We start from the raw sequence: 21,747 nt of genomic DNA, 5'->3' as shown, positions 1-21,747 counted from the left end.
GAGCCTTCTTTAAACATTCATGAAGCACCACTAACTCGATTCTGAAGCAGAGTTTTGAAGTCACTGTCAAGCACAGTCAGTCCCAAGAGAACAAACACAGGCAGTGAGATGAGCATATAAGGCAGCGCTTAGTGGGTGAAACATTACTACTCAGCCACATTCAATATCTGCAGATGGACTTTCCCCACTTTGGTTAGCATCAGTGACCTGCTATACTGCATCTTCATCTGTCTGAATGCAAGCATGCAGTGGCCACTTCAGAGAATATGTTCAAACCCAGGTCCTTCAATTAGGAGCACACAGTGTATTGCTGGACCTATTCCAAGACCTATCACCGCTATACGAAGGAACCGATGCAGTTTCCCCACGGATTTCTACGAAGTTCACAACAGGAATCATCTCCCAGTCTGAACAACTCTCCAACAGACAAGGAGCAGCACTAGATCACTAATGTTCATTGCATTTCAAGAGTATAGTAACATGATCCCAGAAATCAGTCTTTATTAAAGGCAAGGAAATTAAAATGAATGATTATTCAGATTAGATCTTTTTGAGCAAACGTGTTTTAATGTGTCATTTCATAAGTCTTAACCTATCTTTAAAAAGAACTAAAGACATTGCTTCATAGTTCTGCACCAGCAGCAGGAGAAGCATGTGACAATGTTTTCAAATTAAAAGTGCATGGAGTATTTTGCCACATCCTTCATACATAAGATACCTCTGTCAGAAGAAAGAGAATGCACTGAACAAATGTTTAGAATGACAAGTTCCTGAAAATATCCCCTCCCTCTGCCTCAACAGAGGGACTGATACGCAGCACATTTTCTTGGACAACAGTGCAAGGCTTGACCACATGTTCTTCTGTACAAGTATCTGGCATTTAAACCGCTACACTGATTTCCGGGGTATTCAAAACAATGGTTTAATAGAACAAACATTTCTGTATTCTTGTATAGTTAGCTAGATCAGTAACTGATTTGTTATATCCATAAACAGGATATCACAGCCTTACAAGTACTGTGCAACAGCAGTTCAAAATCTCATTCAGCCAACGTCTTCTGGTGTCCTCTGTGTGCTAAGAGTAATCAAACTTTGGTTCTTAGCAGAGGTAAGTGGAAGTGAATGAATTACATATATTTTCCAGAACTGACCTCCATTAATCCTCATCTCCAACAACTTTCAGATACCCAATAACAGATTTATGGATTATCAAGACACAGGCCATTTACAAACATTGCAGTCACAAGTGGCATTTAAATGTGGGAAGTTTAGTGGTCATAGTGTGTGTTGAGCCCCTGAAAAGAGCTCCATTGTCACAAGAGTGCTGAAGATGACCTGAAATGATAGAACCTACATTTTGTTAACAAATGAAATTTCCTATCATTTCACTTTAATTACTACACTTCTGAATTCAGTATAGAATAATAAAGCAGAACTGTTCATCCATGTTGGGATGTGGGAAATCTGAGTCTCATGGTATGAAAAAATAGCTGAGAAGTCTAAAAGCCATGAATGCTACATTTACAAAGCTTAGAGCTTTCCCCAATTTCAAACAACTTTTGGCTTTAAAGTGAAGGTGATAAATGTCATTATTCTCCAACAACTGAGATTTTTTTTTAAAATACAGCATGCATGTTTGAAACATGGAAGCAATGCATCCAGAGAAGGAAAAATAAATCATTCAGGTCCAAACACTGGGCTGATCTAGCAAAATAATGATGGGGCAACTTTCCTGTGAATACAGGCGTGGCCAGAAATTAAACTGTAGCAGGCAGCAGGTGCATAGGCTCAGAAGAAGGAGGGGGAGTGTTGCTCATTTCCCGTATGCAACAAAACAGTATTCTACAGCTCTCCATTTCTGCTAAAAAGCAAGACAGCTAGTAACTATACTGGTTACATGCAATTATCTGGCTGAAGCTTAACTGGTCTGGACAAAGATCTAGAAGCTTAGCATACAACAAGTTACTTGAAAATGCATATTTTTCATCTGAATTGTTAGAACATTACTTCTATTTTGTTCTTTTTCACTGAGATGCCAGAACATTGATTGTATTAAGACAAAATAAGATCCACATCTATTTAAACCTAGCTACATATTTGCCAAAATCCCTAATGTGGGTTCACTTAAAACTTCTTCAGAAGAGGTTTCTTCCATATAATCTACTCAGGGAAAATATTCCTCAGAATACAGATGACATTTAGTAGCTGTTACACAGGGTGATTATAGTGCACCTGTGAATGTTCATCCATCCAGACAAGCTTAACATTCAAACACTTTACTTTAGAAAGCAGGCCTGCTTGCGCCCTAGAACAGCTAACAGGCTGCACGATTGCTGCTCTGGGGCACAAGATGTGGGGTGGGAAGCTAAGGAGGGAATCAAGACATGCCTTAAAAGTTTAAGGAGGCAGAGAGAAAATTCTTATTTTAAGTCATTCCTTAATTAAAATATTTGTACATATATTATTCCTACATCTGACTAGGTTTTATTATTGATTGAGGTCACATTCTCAAAGCTGAAGTCCCTCAAAAGAGGTCAGGAGCAGATATTATTGTAGTTTAGTTCCAGTCATGTCTAATGACTAAGTTACTGAGCCTTTTACAGTTCATTCCATACATACAGACCACATCATCCAAAAATACATGAAAACAACAGTGTTAAAGTAGTAATGCCAAAACACACAAGAAGAAATCACCAGCTCCATTCTTTATTTGACATGCACATGCAACTCCTGCTGGTGATAATGGGAACAGAGAGTGTGCATTTCTAGGGCAACCTTCTTCCCTTGATATTCTGGATTTCCTGGCTTTTCTTAGTAACATTACTTCATCGGTGTGCATGTCTAAATTTCATGCATATTGAATTTATTATTTTTGGTTAGGAAAAAAAATTCCCTTAAAGATGAGACAGAGCTAATACAAACTACTGCCACTCTGATTGTCAAGATATGTATTGCAAAGTGGTGTCAGTGGAGGGTTGTTTTGTTTTTGAAGAGGCAGAATAATTAAGTAAATCTGTTTAAGGTACTTTTACACAACAAGTACCGACCCAGTGGTTCATAATACACATTAAACGTATATTTGTCTTAGTGAATTATTTTAATGGCAGTTTTCTTCATTGTTCCCAAAGGTCTCATCTTTGGTTCCTCACATTAAATATGATTTCCAATCCATCAACCCAATGGAGATTGTGTGTTAACATCTCAGTCAAGCAATTAATTCCTGTGCTAAACCTTTATGCAGATATATTCAACAAAATTGGTGCAGAGAGTGAGATTAACGTATCTCAGAATTCCTCTGCTATCAGTATTACTCCCCAAGAGGCCCTCAAATTAGGCATCCTCAGAATGCCAGAATTCAGTTTTAAAAATATCTCCAAATCCTTTCGGAACTACCGGGGGTGGGGGGGGGAGAATCTAAAAAACATTTATTTTCCTTTTGTAAAGATTTTAAACACAGTACTGAATTCTGTTTTCCTCAGTCAATGGTAAGTGCAACCCTCCTTTTCTGGAAAATTGGCTAATGAATTGCCCAGGTAGCATTGTGGGCATTATCTACCAAGTGAGCTACACTTGCTCTGTTACTCATTCCAGATTAGCCCTACTGTACCTCAAGCCAGAACTACTGGGGTCTGATTGTGGTAAAGATTATTAAAAAAATATCTGAAAGAAAACTGAGAAATGAATCCTTTTGTGGATTTTTCATCTTTAGCACCTTTCAAGTTTAACCTAAACTAATTAATGAAGATATATAAATATATGCAATTTATACTACAAGTCTGGAAACAACTACCTTTTTCAATATTATAGCAGTAAAATTGGTTTATAAATTCAGATTTAGGCAAAAAAATGTCATCCCTTGTCAATAATAATTAAAAAAAAAGAGTAACATAACAATATGATAATTCCAGAAGGCAGGGCTAGATTCTAAAAATACTGTACTATGATTTATTGACTAAACTGGATATTATTACACCAAAAAGGGGTCCAAATTATAGCTGTAGACTAACCCCAACATTCTCATTAATAAATCAATTAAGTAAAGCTATGTTGGTCTAAGGATTTAGTTTTAGTCAAAATACATTACTGTAAGTTACTACCTTTACTGACTACACTTTGCAGGGTAATCTGTCCAGATATCCACAGATCCAACCTCTTACTTTTTGTATGTGCTAGTTTCTTTTCCTCAACGCAGATCACCTGGAAATCAACAGCCAGTTCAATCAATGAGATGTAAATACAATGATGCAGTGCCAGTTATTAATCTCTATCCAACAGCATTTGACAGAAATAGTTTCCAAATGCTATTTCTTGATGTCTGGGTATGGGAACTTGTAATAGGTAAAATACTGCATATTATTTACAAGTACCCTTATCCACAGCCTTCTTTCTATACATCACCATCAGTATAGTGTACGCTTGCTAAACAATCTATTTACAAATGTAAACTATGGTATTAAAATTTTAAATAAATAAAACTGTATACAATCTCTACATCATGTAATGATTTAAAAGTGAGGTAATATAACCCAGCTGATTACATCTTTCACCATTGGGCAAGTGATTTATCCATGTAGTGCTAAAAAATTCTGATGAAGGAATGAAATCCTTGGCTCACTCTGTCCACTTTGTAGGGTCTTGCTTGATTTTTTTTTTTCCCCCTTTATGCTGAATAATTGTGTAAAAACTCCTTAAGCTTTGTTGGATAGTCTGTCATCACTCCAGTTGCTCCCAAATCAAATGCTCTCTTATATTCTTGTTCTTCATTCAGTACCCAAATATACACCTAAAGACAAAAGTACAGAATGGACAGATCATCTAGGAAGTCATCAAAATTAAAAGAAAAAGTACACAAAAATTAAATAAGGAAAATTATGATCTAAAAAGTTTCATATTAGTGAAAGGGGAAGCCAGGTATATCCAAGATGCTCACATCATCATGACATCAACATCATACATAAAAACAGGTACCTGACTGCAAATCTAGGAAAATAAGTTCTCTAATGACAAATGATACAAACTTCAACCTCTAACTGGCTATAGAAGAATGTGAGTCTCTCTGTTCAGACATTCCCAATTAGTAAAACTAGTATTAGCTAATGCAAAGCTGATAAGGGACAAGTCGTTTAACGGGTTTTGTAGAGATTTAAAAAAAATCAAATATGAAAAGAAATGTTTTAATAAAATCAAAAAAGAGTTTTCAGTTAAAAGGGCTTTTCCCAAGCATCTAAATATTTCTTTAAAGTGCATGTGTTAGTGTCTGAGTAACAGAAAGTGAATACAGAACTGAATGTGAAACCTATAAACCTGATTATGAACAAAATAGTATTTTATAATCTATCTTGACTGCCTGTGATAAATAAGGTACAAAAAGTGCACATCAGTGGTGAAAAACTAGTTAGATTTTAAAAATCTATTCAATTTGGATAATCTCTAGTGTTACTGGTAACAAAGGTAAGGAATTTATTTAAAATGCTTTTATTTTGATAAAGTCCCTTTAAATAAATACTTTGGGGGGCAAGAGTATCTTTCCCCCACCTCCACTCCCTGCATGGAGCCTTATTGAAATGTCATTTCATCTGGAAATCTGTTAAAAGCCTTTTCATATTAAAACGTCAAACAAGTAGACAGAGAAAAGTAAACTACAAATATTAATTAGTAATCAGATGCAAGGCTTCACTTAATCCACTGCAATTTTTATAAATACCGTAAGGACTGGACTAAAGAGGATGCCTACTTTAAAATTGTACACACTGAGAACCCCTTCAGTTATTAGGAAGATCTGGCTGATATAAATTCTAACTGCCTTCAGTTCCTATCTTCAGGTCTAATTTTAGGAACAAGGGGAGTGGTAGTGGGAAGATGGAGTCAAACTTTTAAGAATATTAACGAAATACCATGTAACTACAAACCAGCTTGACTTCTCGTTTTATCACACTGTACCTGAATGCCTCGAGCAGTAAGGTGATCAAACAATGCTTTCCTCATTAACAATCTGCAGCAGGGAGAAAAAGCTATTATTTTTACAGGACTCAAAGCATGCTAGGCATCTTAGACCATGGCGAATTCTCAACATCTGTATGTTCTGTGGCAACTGCTCCATGTCACACAGTTTCATGGCCCTGCTATGAGGAACTCTGCTTAAAAGCCCAAGTAATGAAAACTTCCAGCCTAGCTACGGCTAGGAAGCACAGAAAACAGCATTCCAAACTATTTGCATTAGCAGTGTATTTTTGTGATTCATTAACTCTTCTGTCCACAAACAAACTCAACTCTAGGTAGGCATCCTCTTTTTAAAAAAGGGTCTTTTCTTCCTTTATAGCAGCACCACTCTACATCAATGTCAGTGAAATATGAATTAAGGAGCACCACCATTAGGCAGGATTCTTATCTGATTTATACCCATAGAATAACCCTCTTTAGCCTCAAGAAGAACTTCATCCTTGATGATAATAAACATGAAACTTTTCTGAAGTGACCTCCCATTAGATCAGATTGCCTATCAGAGATCTTTATTTGGGTTACAGAAGAAGTGAGAGACAAAAAAGACTTATTAGATCAAGTCCAACTCCTGCAACTTTTGGATTTAGTGACCCTGCAGAAGACACACATTTAACAGTATCTTTCAAGGTCCAGCAAAGCTGTATAGGATATCTTGTGGATACCATGAAATGGCCACATGAAGTCAGAGGCCAGATTTTGAACCCACTCACACCCATGTAAATTGAGAGTAACTCCACTAAAGTAAATAGAGTAATTCAAGATTATCTTATGGGTATAAGTGAGATAAGAACCTGCCAAGTGGCAGTGCTCCTTCATGCATATTTCACTGTATAAACCTACAAAAGATATTCCCCATGTGCTGCAGGAGATGCATACTGGCACTGCCTCAAACATACAAAATACCCAAATTTGGCAATATACAAAATATGGTTAATTTCATAATAGTAACTCTGTCCTAGTCACTTGAGGCAATAATCACAATGTATATAGAAAATGAAGTGTGCCAGGAAAAGATTGAAGTCTTACACATCAGCAAGCCAGATAACAAATTTTTGGCTTCTCGTCATCTTCTCTGGTTCTTTCAGCCTAAGAAAAGAAAAAGGATCTTAAATTTACCTCAGCACAGAAAAGTGCCATTTCAAACTATGTTCAAGCAAAGGAAGTGTGCTGGATCAGTCTTGTGACTTCAGAAGCAGTTTCTCTGCACAAGAGTATGGGAAGAAGAATCTTCCTCTGGCTCTGAGACCAATTACTTGGATTGTGCCACATAGGAGAAATGTGTTACTTTAGGTGGAAGGCAGGAGAGATGGAGACCTAGAGGCAATTTCAACTAATGGTTTGGGCAAAGGAATAAGAAATCAAGAGATCCTGAGATATAACACAAGCTCTGATATCATCATGCTTTCTGGCCTTCATTGGCTCACTTCATCCCTGTGTCAGTTTCCACATCTGATAAAAGGTAGGTAGATGGTGTCAGAATAATTTCTTTTTGCAGCACTGAAGAATGTATTACTATATAAATGCTAGATATTACTCTTTAGCTAGCCTCAGCAAAAGTGGTGTCTGCAAAGACAGCTGCTTTTCTCTGTGGGATGACAGATTAGGGACACTGCTGTAAACAGGAAATGTGCTGGGTGCACACAGTTGAACATAAACACATCCCACCGCTAACCACTAAAAAAAATTCAAGGATGTCACGTACACGTTTCTTAACTAAAGAATAGAAATTTAGCAAGATTTTTGCTTAGACATACACAAAAAAAACCCCACATCAGAGAATACATGAATCCTTATCTGTTCTGGTAGAAATACTCTCTCTGAACAAAGATATTATCTTACATTTATATGGTGCCTTTTACCAAAAGCACTTTACCCAATATTATATATAGTAATTATTTCTCCCACCTCTGAAAGGCAGATACCTCTCAGTTTTAATAGCACAGAGCAACACTACACAAACATTTAGGACAACAGGGGAAAACCACACCTGAAAACAATTACCCAAACAGGCCTGGACACTGTAGTCAATCCCCTCTACTCTTGCTAGACATGGGCTGGAATCTTTAGATGTTTAAATGCACTGATTAAATACAGACTAAAGGGAACAGTGCCACATACCAGATCACTAACACCACTTATTTCAGCATTCAGACTTCCTTGGAAGTTTCCCATACAAATAATGCCCCCAAATTGACCCTATATAGCTGGAGAAATATAACTAGATCAGTGTCCAAGACTGCACAGACATTTTATTGCCTTGCTGTTATTTCACTGGAATGACAGCCTGATGAGTGTGTAAATCACTTACTTCAGGATGATTGAGGGCATGGGAATTTCTAAGAATTCCTCCCTGATGGGAATGAATGGCAGCAGACCAGTGTAAAACAAGCCAACAAGAAGCAGGACACGTTTCAAACAGAAAAGGATAGGAATATCAGCATTCTGTAAAAAACATGTAGGAAAATAATGGAAGTTATTTATCAGGTTGCTGAAACTTTTGTATCAAAACAATCTTCAGTGAATGAATGTGTTATAAAGTTTAGCATTTGTGCTTAAAGACATAAAACATCCAGCAGAGTTGCCAACTGTCCAAGTTTGCTGGGTCTGCCCTTGATTTGTGTAGTCCCAGCTAAAGTTGCAAGCAATTGGAAGAGGCAGTAGCTGCTGGAAGATCAAGCTGGGTCAAGGGAAGGGTTTCAAGAGAGCCAGCCATTGCCTGTGATCTCCATCCCCTGCTTCTGTAATCTGGTAAAATTCTGGTGAAAACTATTCTGGCACTAAGCACTTCCTGTGTCTCATATTTCCATTACCACAGAAGCTGTTCATGCACAAAGGGGTGCTGTTGAGCTTCAGATGAGCTGAGCACCCTTCCAGAAAACCAAAAGGGCAGAATCCAGGCACCACTGGCTGCCTACTGAGTGTGGTTTTGACGGATTCCAAAGCAGTCACCAGCCTGGGGAAGAGGGCTTTGGACAAGAGAAACCAGCTGCCATTCTAGCAATATCCAGCTCAGCTGTGACTGGGAAACAAAGACAATCAGAAAATAACAGACACTGAGGAACAAGAGACAGCAGGATTCAGAGGACAGAAGTGAGAAAGGTAATAGTCCTTACTCCTTCCCCACAATCTACTCCGTAGATTGATTTCTCTGCCCGCCCCACCAATTTTGTTTTCCTCCAGTATTATTGATCCTGTATCACAGATGTATGCAATAGTACTGTGCAGTGGGTAAATCTTGCTAAAAAACAAGCAAGCAAGCAAGCCAGGGGCTATCTACACTCAAAAGTTATACTGCTTTAACTATAAAGTGGTACAACTCTCCTATTGCAGACACAATCATACCAGTAGTAAAGGTGCTTGTAACTTGTATAGCTTATTCCTGTACAGGGAAAGGAATAAGCCGTATTGGTATAAGGCACCTTTACACCAGTATAAGCGACTGTCTATATGAAAACTTAGTGCTTGGCAAGCTGGGGTGTAAATCAAACTCGCAGTAGCCTGCTGCACACTAAGTGTCACTGTGGACCCTGTTGCCGTGCACTGTAGGTTCTGTACTGCACTATAAGTTACCCCACTTTGAAAAAGGAGTAGATTAAAGCACACTAGGGAACTTTTAGGGCACATCATTAGGGTTCACATGGACAGTTAGCGCACAGCAGGCTAGCGCAATGTAGATTAACACCCCAGCTTGCCAGGCACTGTTTGTACACACAAACCCTAATTGGACCCACACTAGGGGTGTTGTTCAACTTGAGCTACTTTCAGTAGAAAAATTATACTGCCAACAAAGTAGTTAAATTGGTGTAAAGACTGTGTAGATCAAGCCTAAGAGTTCCTCCCACAAACAGCTTACAGCCTAAAGGCATAATACCCAGGACATTACAGTAAAGAACAGAATAGCGCAGAGACAGTTGTGGGTAGGCTTTATTACTTGAATGTTTTTTCACAGAGCAAGTGAGTCTTCACAAAACCTTTGAAGAAGAGTGAGTGCCCTTGGTACACCTCAGCTGGAAGGCCATTGTTGAGACTAGCAGCACAAATTAAAGAGTGTAATAGGACAGCATGGAGTCAGGAGAGAACTTCAGTAAGATTGTATGAATAGGATGGGGAGTGGGAAGAGATGTAGCAGTAAAGAGACTTGAAAACGAGGAGGAGAATATTCAACTTGATGGGGAAAGACAGCCGAAGCCAGGAAAGAGGTCAGAGAAAGATGTGGAAGAAGAATGTGTGGGTCTTACTCTCAAGCATCAATTAAATACATTCATATGTATGAAAATTAACATAAGTTGTTATTTTAAAAAGTTAGGACAGAAAAGGAAGTGTTAATATTTAGTTTAATTTATATTTTAATGTGTGGAAGAGTTAATACCATATTGCTACCACAGTTCTGACCACAGGTGAAAAACCTGGGTAAATGGCTAAATACACAGTATTTTTCTGTAAATGCTGAATCACTCAATCACCACACAGTAACAGACAGGAGAGTGTAAAGACACTGATCCTTTACTAGATCATAGTTATTTCTTGGTGCTTACCTCTTTATGACACTTCTCCACAATCTCATAATTGACATTGCCCCACACTGTCAAACGTTCTCGTTTGTACTGGCTCACCAACTCTGAAACCTGTAATCAGTGATCAAAAAGCAGAATCCTGACATTTATTCACTGATACCACCCATTTGAGATGTTTATTCTTCATCACTTGAAGAATTATTCATCGGGAGCTCAATATACTGCAATTTATTATAACAAAGAGTTGCTTCAGAAAAAAAACAACTCTTCATATTCTCTCCCACCACTTTAACACAGTCACTTCTAGGATGGGATACAGCAGCTGTTCAGCACAGCATTTCAGGACAAGAGATAAAGAATACTGAGACATGGCGTTGTTGTTAGTGACTATAAATAGAGCCCCTTCTGGGAACCAGCATCCTGGTCACTTAGGACATGCAGGGGCACTGGGTGTAGTTAGAGTGAGAGGGAGTTAGGTAGTTTAATTGTGTTTGGAAGCTTAATGGAGATCACTTGCCCCTGTAGGGAGTCTGATGAACTAATGAAGTAATTAGCTCATGAGCTGGACAGCTCAGAGAAGGAAGCAAGCAGTAGAAAAGGCTGAGCCAGGGAGCAGGAGGGAAGTCCCTTCTATCTGCTGCTACATTGTGTTGTACCTGGAGCATAAACAAGAAATAATAATAAAAACTCTTGGTGAAGGTACCCTGGTAGAGCACATATGCTGTTTAAAAACCAGGAGGGCTTTACCAGCCAGCCATATTAGGGGGTTCTCTCTTCTATGAAGTGCTGTTATCTTTACCTAAAAAATATATAGTACACAATATCTAGATGCCAGTGTCCAGAACAGTCATGACCTCCATCTTGCATCTCATCTTAGAGATGCCTCTAGCAACATAGCAACCCCTTCCTATTGCCATGATGAGCCCAGGTTCAGTCCTGACTCAGGGGAAAAAACGATTACTCCTAACTGTTGTTCTTCAAGATGTTCACATCCATTCCAATTAGGTGTGTGTGCACCGCGTGCACAGTTGTCAGAAAGTTTTCCCTTAGCAGCTCCCGTCAGGTCAGCTGCGGAGTTCCCTGGAGGGGCACCTTCATGGAGCTAAATATATGAGCCTGCCCCTGCTCAGTTGCTTCTCGCCGGCTACTCTGACAGAGGGATAGGGGGGTGGGTATTGGAATGGACACGAACAACACATCTTGAACAACAGTTACAAGAAGGTGAGCAACTATTTTTTCTTCTTCGCGTGCTTGTTCACATCAATTCCAATTAGGTGACTCCCAAGCTCCACCCCGGAGGTGGGGTTAGAGTTAAGGAACCGCTGATTGGAGCACTGCTCCGTGGAATGCTGCATAATAGCTTAATGAGAGGTGAACGTATGCCCCAAGGACCACGTTGCTGCCCTGCAAATTTCTTGCATCGGGACTTGGGCCAGGAACACCATTGACGAGGCTCGTGTCCTTGTGGAATGTGCCGTAAGTGCCAGGGCTGGGATCTTGGCCAGCTTATAGCACGTGCAGATGCAGGACGTGATCCATGAAGATATTTTTGAGATGAGACCAGGAGTCCTTTCATCCAGTCTGCTACTGCTACAAACACCTGGTTTGACTGCCTGAACGGCTTAGTGCGCTCGTTGTAGAATGCTAGTGCCCGCTGAACAGCCAATGAATGTAGCCTCTGTTCTCGATTACTGGCATGAGGATTAGGATAGAAGACACGTAGAAAAATGTCTTTGCTGGTATGGAAGTGACACACTACCTTGCGAAGAAAAGCTGCGTGAGGCCCGAGTTGCACCTTATCTTTGTGGAAGACTGCGTAGGGTGGATTGCAGGTAAGGGCCGTTAGCTCTGACGCTGTCCTGGCTGATGTGATGGTGACTGGGAAGGCTACCTTCCACGACAGAGAAGGGAGCAAGTCACTAATGGTTCAAAAGTGGGCTCCATTAATTTGAAGAGGACCAGACTGAGGGTCCCATGGTGGGACAGGCTGTCTAGTCTGAGGATGTAGGCATTCCAGACCCATGAAGAAATGGCCTACCGTGAGGTTAGAAAATACAGATCTGCCAGATGCTCCCGGCTGGAAGGCTGAGATAGCAGCAAGATGTAACTTGATGGATGACGCTGCCAATCTGTGTTGTTTCAGGTACAGAAGGTACTCTAGAATGAGTGGTATAGACCCCTGTAGTGGAGGTGTATGTTGCTGGGCACACCAGCAAGTGAATCTTTTCCACTTAGCTAGATATGTGATCCTAGTGGATGGTTTCCCTCCCTTACTGGTTCTGAGCACAGAAGCTCCATGGGGTTTAACCATGAAGCTTCCAGGCCATGAGATGGAGTGACTAGAGGTCTGGGGGGTAAAGGAGACCGTGATCCTGAATGATCAGATCGGAGGGCAGTGGTAACTCGACTGGCATGTCCACTGACAGTTCTAGGAGCGTGGTGTACCAGTGTTGTCGGGGTCACGCTAGGGCCACCAGATTTACTTCCACTCTGACCCTGCGGACCTTGAGAAGTACCTTGTGCACGAGAGGGATCAGGGGAAAGGCATACAACAGGCGGCCTCCCCAGAGTAGCAGAAACGCATCCGTGATTGAGCCCGGGCTGTGCTTCTGGAAGGAGCAGAGTATTGGACACTTCCTGTTGCTCCTGTTGACGAACAGGTTGACCTGGGGAAACCCCCACCTTTGGAAGATGGAGTGTATGACATCCGGACGGATGGACCACTCGTGATTGCCAAATGACCTGCTCAGGTGGACTGCTAGTTCATTCTGAGCTCCTGGGAGATAGGACACCTCCAGGTGAAAGGAATGGGATATGCAGAACTCCCACAGCTGGTCGGCTTCTTGGCATAGGGGGGAGGAACAGGCTGCACCCTGCTTGCTGATATAAAATGTGGCAGGGGTGTTGTCCATCATCACTGCCACGCACTGACCTCTTAGTCAGGCCTGAAAGGTTTGGCATGCTAACTGTACTACCCTGGGCTCCTTGATATTATATGAAGGGGGAGCTCGTCCTGTGACCATAGGCCCTATATTTGGAGATCTCCCAAATGCGCACCCCAACCCAGAGCTGACGCATCCGTTACCAGGGACAAGGAGGGCTAGGGGCTGTTGAATGGGACTCCTTCGCACACTGTCCAAGGGTCGAGCCACCATTGGAGGGACTCAAGTACTTGCTCTGGTACCGTGACCACTGAGTCCAGGCTGTCATGCCCTGGGTGGTAGGCCGAATCGAACCAGGTCTGGAGTGGCCCGAGCTTCAGTCTGCCATGGCGGACCACGTAAGTGCAGGCTGCCACATGGCCAAGGAGACTCAGGCATCCCCTTGCTGTAGTGGTCAGGTATCGCCTGAGGTTTTGAATAATGTCTGTTATGGCTTGGGATCAGGTCTCTGGAAGGAACACCCTTGCCTGTACCAAGTCTAGCACCTCCCCGATGAATTCTATTCTTTGGGTCAGTGATAAGGTTGACTTGTTCAAATTAAGGAGGAGTCCCAGTCTCTTGAAAATGGATCTGACTAATTGGACTTGAGACTACCTGCTCCCTGGAGTACCCCCCGTAGTAGCCAGTTGTCGAGGTAGGAATTAATTCTCCAGCAGAAGGCTCCTACGACAGACATGCACTTGGTGAACACTTGGGGAGCTGTTGACCGGCCGAAGGGGAGGACCATGAACTGATAATGTTTTTGGTCGACCACAAACCGTAGAAATTATCTGTGTGCAGGTTGAATAGCTATGTGAAAGTATGCATCTTTCATGTCGAGAGCGGCTTACCAGTTGCCTGGATCCAGAGAAGGGATAACTGTACTTAGGGAGACTATGCAGAACTTTATCATGAATTTGTTGAGCCCTTGCAAGTCTAGGATGGGTCTGAGACCCCACCTTGGCTTTGGGGATTAGGAAATAATGGAATAGAATCCCTTGCCACATAGCTCCTGAAGAACCTCCTCCATTGACCCTGCTGTGAGGAGCACCTGCACCTCCTGGATAAGGAGTTGCTTGTGAGAAGGGTCCCTGAAGAGGGACAGGGTCCTGGCGGTCCACAGCAGACTGTGAATGAAGGGCAGATTCCACAAGCAACTGCTTCAATCGGAAATCTTGCTCCTTTAGTTCTGGTGCAGAGAGCCCTGCAGATCTTGCATCTTTCTATCTGGTGCGCCTCCTACAGACATGAGTCGTGGGGGTCGCTCGTTGGCATAGGCTTGGCTGCAGGTTCCGCAGGGTTTAAAAGCCTTAGGCTCACGGCATGCCCCCGAGCCCAAAGGAGGGTGGGATTTGGGAACCCCGCTCCCAAACCTCACTATATATACTAACAACTAAAACTAACCACAAATAAACTAAGCTAAACTAACTATATGAAAGAACGCTAAGGGAAGCACTTGCTAGGCAAGAGATCGCAGTTCCAACGACCATCACTGGAAGTAAGAAGGAACTGAGGAGGGGCCGGGTCAGCAGGGTCATATACTGAGTGCCATGAATGCGCCACTCCAGGGGGCTCCACAGCCAACCCGACAGGAGCTGCTCCGGGATAACTTTCCGACAACTACGCACACTCCTAATTGGAACTGACATGAACAAGCACTTGAAGAACACCACCTTCCACTGAATCATCAGTTCTACTTCCTGTAGTCTCTTATCCAAGTACAGATAAGATGTGACCTTTGCGCAATTTGATTCAATTACAACTCAAGGTGCTAGTTTTGGGCAGTAGGTACTGTGTCGTGTACCTTTTTAATCAGCACATTGTTGTTCACTTTGATGTCAATGTTGACCGGAGTATTTGGAAATGCCTCAAACACCTCCTTCAGCAGTGGAATGCGATTGTCTTCACCCTCACAGTGGCATTCTGGGAAAGCAAATGCAGTTGTGTCAGTGCTGTGATTTGCCTCTCAACATTTTGCAGTTAAAAGCAAATCTATAGAGCGCTCAACATTTTGATGAAGGACCTAAAAGTAAAATAGTTCTGAAAAGCTAGCATACTCCTTGTACTGAGGGGAAAAAAACCCTGCAACTATCTAGGTGAATCAAAATCATTATCAAGGTCAATCCTATGGTCCAGCTTACAGTGCAATATGCTACCCTTGGATGCTCATACTTGGGGGAATCAGTCTCCTCACTGGTCATTTTGGTCAGGTGCCAACGAGGTTACCTTTAGCTTCTTAACCCTTTACAGGTGAGAGGATTTTTCCTCTGGCCAGGAGGGATTTTAAAGGGGTTTACCCTTCCCTTTATATTATGACATGCCCCCCCAAATCTCAGCTGGGCCTCTTGGACCAGCATACTTGTATAGGAATCTGGCAAGCATATACAAATTTAGTTCTAATTTTTAATCTAGATATGTCAGGTGGCACATGGCAAGTATAAAAATCCATCCCATGAAAATGGTGTAGCAGTTTTGTATCACAGGATGATAATTTGTAGTGTTATTCTGCCCAGTAATGGTAAGAGGCCATTTTAAATTTCACATTTAAGGTCACTGAATGAGAAATATTTTTATTAAGTGGAACTAGAATGCATTTTTGTATTTTGCTGTCCAACTGTGTAGTATCATGATAGTGACTATGACATCAGTTCTCATTGCTAGAATCAGTGTCTACTGTACCTATGTCTTACCTCTGGAAGTTGTTCCTCAAACTACCTATGTGCATGGGAATGGGGGAGACTTCCCCAGCAGGCACCCTGGCACACTGTTCTTGTAGGAGGGGCAATGTGGAACCCCTTCCACTGCAATGCTTTCTTTGATCCAAGATATTAAAAACTAGAATAGAACTTCTACCTCCAGTCTCCTCCTCTATCAAGAATGGTTTACATACAGTTCACACCAACCCTGCCATGATGCCAGAGTGTGGTTTGGATGACACATCCTATCCCAAAAGCTATTATGAATTGGTTGTCAATTAGCAGACCTCCAGCACATGAAATTCAAAATAACTTAGAACAAAAAATAATGGTCATCATCATCAAAATCTCAATGCCCACCCTGTTCAAATCCTAAATTAATGGTCATGGCCAACACACCCTCAACTTCCAACAGCTCCAACCTGCTAAATTTAATGGTTAATAGATAATGTTAAACAGAAGTTGGGACTGATAGAAAGAATAGATAGGTATCATCTAGTTAAGAAAGTGTATTCTCTTCTTAAACTTTTATTTACTGGGGAAGCATTATCTAGTGGTTGGAGAAGGGAATAGGAGCCAGGAAATCCAGGTTTCAGTCCCACAGATGCTGTGTTACCGTGGGCAAGTCAGTTGACCTTTGTACCCTTATTTCCTCATTTGTAAAATAGGATAATTGTGAAGCTTCATTTCGTGTTTTTTAAATGCTTTAAGATTCTTGATGGAAGTTTCAAATATGCCCAAGGTTATTCAAAACAACGTTGAGGACCATTAATACTAAATACAGATACTACTAAGTCCTTCAATTTAGCCCATTTGATAAAGTCTTCAGAGGCTTTGAGGTGGGGTAATTACTTTTAATTTGAATCTGTCAACATGGTGAACATGATCTATTTAAGTAGCAGCCTGAGAACCAGCAGCTTGTTTTCATGAGGAATATGTTCACCATTTTATATGCTTTCCTCCTCTCACAGCTATATTGGTGCTTCTTTTAAACCCATTAACAGAACAACTCACTCTCTCCATTCCTTCTGCTAAAAATGCATTTGTGTCAGCCAGAATATTGCAGAAGTCTCTACCAGAACAGCGTAGTAGATCCAAAAAGTCTCTTGAAGTCACAAGCAGATAGCACACTAGCCAAATGCCATGAGTTGGAAAGAGAAAAACCATCCCCACTGCCATATCAGGGATCATGAATCAACTATCTTAAAAGAAATCACAGGGGAATTGGAAAGTGGATGTACCTACTGCATGCAAGTAACTGAACAGGAAAATCTCTCCTCCCGAGTAAAAATCTTAAATTAAACCACTACCCAGTGATGTGGAACATATCAATCTGACCTTAGTAACCAAAAGAGCTTTAAAAAACAATTTTTTTTTAATCAAGGCAGATGATTAAAACAAACAATCTTCCATTCCATTTTTCAGAATCAGAACTATGCTATTGTTAATTCATGGAAAAATATTATAAATGCTGTTGCAATTTAAAATGATAGGTTTACCTACAAAGAAACAAAAAGATTACCTTTCTGAAAGGTGACATCCAATTTGCAGAGATATGGTGGGAGTTCCTTTAAAAAAAACAAAAATGAACATTAGCATAAATACACAAATACAGTGACTGTTTTTCTTGAAACACATGGAGCATAACAAATTTCAAGGCATAAATCATATAAACATTGATTATCTTGAAAAGATAACTAACATTTTGTATATATTTATAAGGTCTCTTTGCCGCTGTATTAAAAATGGTTTTGCGAGTTGTTTGCACAATGACACAAAGCAGAACGAATATTCTTAGAGCTACCCTAGCAGAGACTGAATAAACCAAAGCATGATTTTGAAATTTTTATCTAAGACTTTGGTAATTCAATTAAAATGTTATTGAAAATGCGTTTTGCAAGAGATGTGTTTTTAAAACAATGGCTCAGTACTTAGATATTGAAGGACACACTACAAATCTAAGACACACACTTTGGAAATCACAAGTGCAGTGTCCTTTGCTTCCTTCCCCAGCGTGATGTCTTAAAGCAATATATATCTGTTGCCTATTTTTTAACCATTAGATTTTTAAAATTTTCTTAAACTTACCACGTACTTGAGGTCAGATATACTGACGTCAACTCCAGTTGCTCTCTTCAGATTCTCATCATGTGATACCACTACTTGTTCGTCTTTCGTCAGATGGCAATCTAGCTCCAACATATCTGTCCCCACATTAACTGCACTGCAGCAAGCCAGAAAACAGTCTTGAACCATATACCACATAGTTGTGTGACATACAAAACTAATTTATAAACACACAAACTTTTATTCAGTGAACTTGGTCCTGGTGAAACCAAGAGACTTTAAATTATTTACATATATACAATTTGAAGCTGGGGAACAGCAAAGTTAACAACTGGCATAAGAACAGTGTCAAAATCAGTGACTAAGCTGGGATTTGAACTTGGAAGCGCCTGACTCCCTGGCCTCTGTGCAGATCACGTATTTTTTCCCCCTGTACTGTCTAAGCCTCAACACACAGGCTTGCTAATCTCTCTCAACCCAGAGGTACCAATTATAAGGGTGATAGGGTACTTCACTCTCCATGGTCACAGTTTAATAATTTTGGCATTTGATACCTTCTAGCCTCAGCATATTTACTGTTAGGAAAATTATAAATTTAAACTCTCTTTAATGAAAATTATTTGAACGGCATACAATTTTCTTTTAAATTAAAGATTTTTTTAAAGTGTTAAAAAATGTCTTTAAATGACATACAAGAGACAGCTAATTGAACACTTCAGTACTGCGATTCTTTTCTTTCTAAAAAGCTTGTCTGATTTAAGTTAACAGGGACTGGATCGCTCAGGGAATTAGCAAAGGGACATACAGCCTTGCACCTTTTGGATACTGGCCCAAATGCAGCTCAGGTTAGTACTGAACAAAAGCTGTTACCATCTGAGAAGTCCCAGGTGACCTATGAGATCACCAAACTCCACAATCAAGTCACTAGTGCACAGGAGCCCACACCACAGAAACCAATTCCATAACTGACACATTTGATAGTCTCAGTTGAGAGGCAAAGGACTAAACAAACCCAGGAGATTAAATTCCCCCTGTATGCCTATAGTGGGTGACTGTAGGAAATAGTTGATGGACATTTTCTTTGTGAAGGGAAAGGTGGAAGAATGGAGAATCCTGAGGAGTATTAATTTAAAACAAAAAACCACAAAATTTAAGTTAGTTTAACTTGATACAACCGTTTATGTTTACAGTTTTATTTCACTTAAATTGAAAAAAAATCCAGAATTAGATTTGAGAGTCTAATTTCTACAGGTAAAATCAATTAGAGCAGATTGGTCAGGAATAATTTGCAATATATTATTAAGATTTACAAATTAAGCCTCTGAAACCAGTTTGTAAAAAAGGTCAATCTCTAACTTTTAAAGCTGTGAATATCACTTCCTGGGAAGATATGACCTCATTTTACCACCATCAACAAGAAGTCAAATGTTAACTAGTGACAAGTACACACATTATGTAATGCCTCTTCAAGGATCTAAAATTACTAGGGATGTGGATACAGTAAGGACTCTATTTGTTTCCTGCTTTGTGAGTAAGACTGACAAGGATGGTACATTGCTTGGCATATTACACATACACACTAAAATATTACTTTATTGACCCCATCTGTCTTTTTTAAAAGTAAGCATTCAAACCTCCTATGTAAGCATTCTCCAACTCATTAAATAATTGAAAATGATCACTAACAAAAATCCAGGTTTAGATTTTCAGAGCAGTGCAGAGGACTTTGCCACATATTTTCCATTCTATTATTTAGATTATCACAACCCTAGTATCAAAACTTCTATGAACTCTCAATACAGTGCAGGTAAGGCAGAGAAGTATTCTTTTTTAAAAACTGCTGGATATAAATAAATTAAAAATATTAAACTCAAACTGGGCTTCAGTCTCCAATGAAAACTGAATTCATCATCTATCAACATAATAGAGACCCAGGAGATTAAGTTACACCAGACAGTTAAGAAATACAAGCCAAAGTCTGAAAGCCTTTCTGTTAAAACCATTAAATATTTTTCTTAGCTGTCTGACAATGAATCTTAAACATTTTACCAGCGTGGTTTGATTTCAGCATTTCGGCCGGATCCAATGTTCATTCAAGTCAATTGGAGACTTTTCATTGATTTCAATTTGGCATTTTATGATTTAAGCATAACATACACGCAACACTACAAAACAAACACTGTAGCATATCACCATAAGGCTGCTTAACATGACTTCTGACCTAGCTGTGATGATGATAAAGAATCAGGAATCTGTCAGGTTAAAACCTGTCTGCTGATAGGTACCATTCAGTCTCAATAATTGAGTGCGAGAAGAAAAGAAAATACAATATCAAGAATATCCTGATATTCAGCCTGGTTTCAGTTGACTGGGTCTCTGGAAAAAACAGCATTTCTAGCTATACTACAGGACAGTGGCCAAGTTCATGAGTGACAGTCCAGTATCATATACTACCATTAAATACCCAAACTTTTTATCAAATGATACTATTGCTTAAAAACACAGAGCTATTGTTGAATGGAAGCAGGAAAACAACGGCTCCTATTGTCAATGATCCTACGTGTTTGCCAGCCTCTAACTAGTAGCTACAGCTAGAAGGGTTTCAGAATAGCAGCCGTGTCAGTCTGTATCCGCAAAAAGAACAGGAGTACTTGTGGCTCTTCCTACTACTTAGTGGTTTCAGCTGAAAATAGCAGTCTGCTCTACAGCACAATCAGAACTTCTCAAACTCACATTGCCCTAAAAAAAACAAGACATTCCCTGACTCAAAAATACAAAGTATTCTGGTATTGCTGGACATCCACTTCAGTACTTGAGATGTCAAACAGACTCATTCACAACCTAACGATACCCGACCAAGCAAGACTTTTTTAGGTTTAGGGATAAACTCACAAAAATACAGCTGTTTGTTTTCGTAAAGCCCCCACTTGTTCCAAGTAGTGAGAGATATCAGAATAGAAGGCTTAAAGATGCATTCCCATTTGGCAATGCCCATAGTTTATAAACACCAGACTGACAAAGCTCTCTTTTATTTCCTGAAGCCCAGCGAACTCGCTAATGAACTCTCTCACATCAACAATATAGTTTTAGAAGAAGAAACTAAAACCCAGTGAAAAGATGTGGCAATCTCTTGATAGCTTCTTTATCTGACTCCTGCCAAAATCCCAGGGACATGATGCTAAGGTTAATTTTGTATTCTAGATGCAATTAAGATTTCTATTGTGATTCTTGTAGCACCTTGCATGCAACGTCCCAACATAATTTGAAAGATTTTTTTTTAAATCACGCTGTGTTTAGAAATAATTTTAAACCTAAAATCAGTGTGTGTGCTTATATTATATTTTACAGCATCCACAAATATGTTGGGTGCTTTGAATTACAAATAAGAAAAATGTGGTCCTTGGTCTGAAGAGCCAACAATCTAACTGATATTAACTGTGAATCTGACAGGGATTGATAGTAATGAATTCAAACAATACCTCAAAGTACTATTTTACTCTTACTGTATTCCTTAGGGCAGGAACCACGACCCTGTACACCTCTGAGCAT

General features: G+C 40.1%; 1 protein-coding gene across 3 annotated transcripts in view; it reads right to left on the bottom strand.

Annotated features, from left to right (window-relative positions):
* Nucleotides 1–468: 468 nt before the first annotated feature.
* Nucleotides 469–21,747, bottom strand: part of GDPD1 (glycerophosphodiester phosphodiesterase domain containing 1) — a 34,746-nt gene continuing 13,467 nt past the window's right edge. Inside the window, exons 3-10 of one of the 3 annotated variants that reach the window (XM_077836675.1) lie at nt 18,220–18,355; nt 17,654–17,699; nt 15,240–15,358; nt 10,536–10,625; nt 8,309–8,442; nt 7,027–7,086; nt 5,941–5,992; nt 470–4,783 (exon numbers count right to left, since the gene is read on the bottom strand). In XM_077836675.1, the coding sequence (XP_077692801.1) occupies nt 4,661–4,783; nt 5,941–5,992; nt 7,027–7,086; nt 8,309–8,442; nt 10,536–10,625; nt 15,240–15,358; nt 17,654–17,699; nt 18,220–18,355 (760 nt within the window). In that variant the 3' untranslated portion in view covers nt 470–4,660. Of the gene's footprint in view, nt 4,784–5,940; nt 5,993–7,026; nt 7,087–8,308; nt 8,443–10,535; nt 10,626–15,239; nt 15,359–17,653; nt 17,700–18,219; nt 18,356–21,747 lie in introns of all 3 variants that reach the window. The other 2 variants (XM_077836677.1, XM_077836676.1) reach the window with 2 other exon arrangements.

The sequence above is a fragment of the Eretmochelys imbricata genome, chromosome 17 (genome assembly GCF_965152235.1).
Source record: "Eretmochelys imbricata isolate rEreImb1 chromosome 17, rEreImb1.hap1, whole genome shotgun sequence".
Taxonomy (NCBI): Eukaryota; Metazoa; Chordata; order Testudines; family Cheloniidae; genus Eretmochelys; species Eretmochelys imbricata.
Note: the sequence above shows the minus strand (reverse complement) of the source record. Positions and strands in the feature narration are given on the sequence as shown.